This window comes from Solanum lycopersicum, chromosome 7 (genome assembly GCF_036512215.1).
Source record: "Solanum lycopersicum chromosome 7, SLM_r2.1".
Classification (NCBI taxonomy): Eukaryota; Viridiplantae; Streptophyta; class Magnoliopsida; order Solanales; family Solanaceae; genus Solanum; species Solanum lycopersicum.
The window spans coordinates 43,900,053-43,902,552 of NC_090806.1; the positions used below are offsets into that span (position 1 = coordinate 43,900,053).

The 2,500-nt window shown below is 37.6% G+C and overlaps 1 protein-coding gene across 1 annotated transcript in view; it reads right to left on the reverse strand.

The window, feature by feature from the left end:
• Positions 1-1,240: 1,240 nt before the first annotated feature.
• The window catches only part of LOC104645283 (uncharacterized), a 2,485-nt gene continuing 1,225 nt past the window's right edge, over positions 1,241-2,500 (reverse strand). Inside the window, exons 1-2 of the mRNA XM_010316646.1 lie at positions 2,338-2,500; positions 1,241-2,234 (exon numbers count right to left, since the gene is read on the reverse strand). The exon at positions 2,338-2,500 is cut by the window's right edge and continues 1,225 nt beyond it. Of these exons, the coding sequence (XP_010314948.1) occupies positions 1,241-2,234; positions 2,338-2,500 (1,157 nt within the window). The remainder of the gene's footprint in view (positions 2,235-2,337) is intronic.

Here is a 2,500-nt window from a genome sequence, read left to right on the forward strand (position 1 = left end):
GTCATGATCTTGTCTATAAGGGGATACCATTGTATTATACTCAGCTTCTTTGTCGATAGGGGCACTCCCAAGTATTTGAAAGGCAGTTCCTCCATTGTGTAGCCCAATTGAAGCATAATCTCCTGCTTTATCTCCATTTGTACTCCTCCATAATAGATAGAACTTTTTGCAAGATTTGCTTGCAATCCTGAGGCTTGAGAGAAGTCTGAAAAACATCTTTGCAGCATCTTAATAGACTCCATATCACCTCTTGAGAACAATAGAAGGTCATCTGCAAAGGACAGATGAGTTATGGCCAACTTTGAGCATTTGGGATGGTATTTGAACAATTTCTCTTCTTTGAGTCCTTTGAGCAATCTACTAAGATATTCCATAGCTATGGCAAACAGGAATGGTAACATAGGATCACCTTGTCTAAGTCCTTTTGCAGCATCAAATCTCTGAGTAGTTTGTCCATTCACAACAACAGTGTAACTCACTGTTTTTACACACTTCATTACCCATTGAGTAAACATGTATGGAAATCCCAGACCTCCCATTACCTGTTCTAAAAAGGACCATTCAACTGAGTCATAAGCTTTCTGTAAATCTATCTTCAGCATACTCCTAGGAGATATATTCTTCCTAGTATATGATTTAACCAACTCATGAGCTAGTATAATGTTGTCTGCAATCTTCCTCCCTGGTATAAATCCAGCCTGACTTTCACAAATAATATCATTCATGACATCATGCATTCTCCTTGTTATCACCTTTGAGATGATTTTATAGATCACAGTACAACATGCTATAGGTCTGTATTCTTTCACAGTTTTAGGACTTTGAACCTTTGGAAATAGTGTCACAAGAGTACAGTTGAAAGGTTTAAACAACTCACTTGTTGTGAAGAACTTTGTGATAGCTGTAATAACATCTTTCTTAACAATCTTCCATGCATGCTTAAAGAATAAAGCATTATAACCATCTATGCCTGGTGCCTTATCACTCCCAATAGACTGCAAGGCTTCATATATTTCTTGTTCTGTTACATCTGTGCACAGCTGAATTCTTTGTTGCCTGTATAGCACTGGACCTCTTTTCATCACCTGAGCATTGATGGCTGGAAGTTTGTCAGCTGAGGACCCCATAAGACTTCTATAGAATTTGACAAACTCCTCTTGAATCTCCTGAGGCTCATACAACATCCTTCCATCCAGAGATAAAATATTCCTAATATGCTTCTTTTCATTTCTTTCTTTTATCACTGAGCTGAAATACTTATTGTTTGTATCCCCAAAGTGATCCATCTAGCTCTTGCTTTTTGCCTTAAAGCATTTTCTTCTAGCATTGACCATTTCTCCAGCTGTATTAATAATTCCTTCTCCTTAATAACTAGATCATCTTGTGCCTGTCTATAGAGTTTCTCTTGAAGTTCTTCCAGTTCACTTCTTGCCTTCTCAATCTTCTGGCCTATGGATTGGAACTCTTTCTTATTCAATTGCCTCAAGATTGGTTGGAGAGCCTTCAACTTATACCATATTCCTCTCATTACTTCAGTTCCATATTCCTGCTTCCATATTGTATCCACCATGTCCATAAATGACTCATGCTCAATCCACACATTAAAGAATTTAAATCCCACCCTGGTCTGGTGATAACTCTGCTGAAGTAGCAAGTGCATAGGACTATGATCTGACTCACCTGGGATCCCATACTCTACTATAACATGACCCCATTTATCCATCCAACAATCATTCCCAAAAGCTCTGTCTATTCTACTAGCAATTCTGGCAGCACCTACCTGTTTACTTGTCCAAGTATAGTAATTTCCTTTCCAATGGACTTCAGTAATTCCCATATCTTTAACACAATCTTCAAAGTCCTTGATTTCATTCATAGTAACAGGAACTCCATCTACTCTATCTTGAGGAGATAAGGTAGCATTAAAATCTCCTATGATGAGCCAAGGATCTGTCACAATGTGAACTAACATCTTCAGTTCCCTCCATAAATTTCTCCTCATTTCTGAAATATTGTAACCATATACTACTGTGACTTTAAACTGATACCCTTTACTTCTTTCATTAACTAGACAATGAACCATTTGAGCATTACTCTTTATCACCTTCACCTCATACCAACTATCATCCCATATTACCCATATTCTTCCATTTACAGCCTCCTTATAGTTGTGGATAATCTTCCATCCTGGAGCAATTGCTTTTAGGATAGTATTACTATTTGCCTCTTTAACTCTAGTTTCAATTAACCCAGCTAGAGAAGTCTTATTCTGTTGTAGCAGTAGCCTAATCTCCTTTTGTTTATACCTTTTATTCATTCCCCTCACATTCCACACACTCCACTTTATAACAAGTCTTTGGATCTCCACCTCTATCCACAGGAAGTGAAACAAGTTTACTATTCCTTAAACTCTCAAATCCATTTCTAACTGGTATAGCTGTAAGTATAGGGAAGTTTGTTAAGCTGAATTCCAGTTGCTTATTTCCTGTTTGAGGCCTCA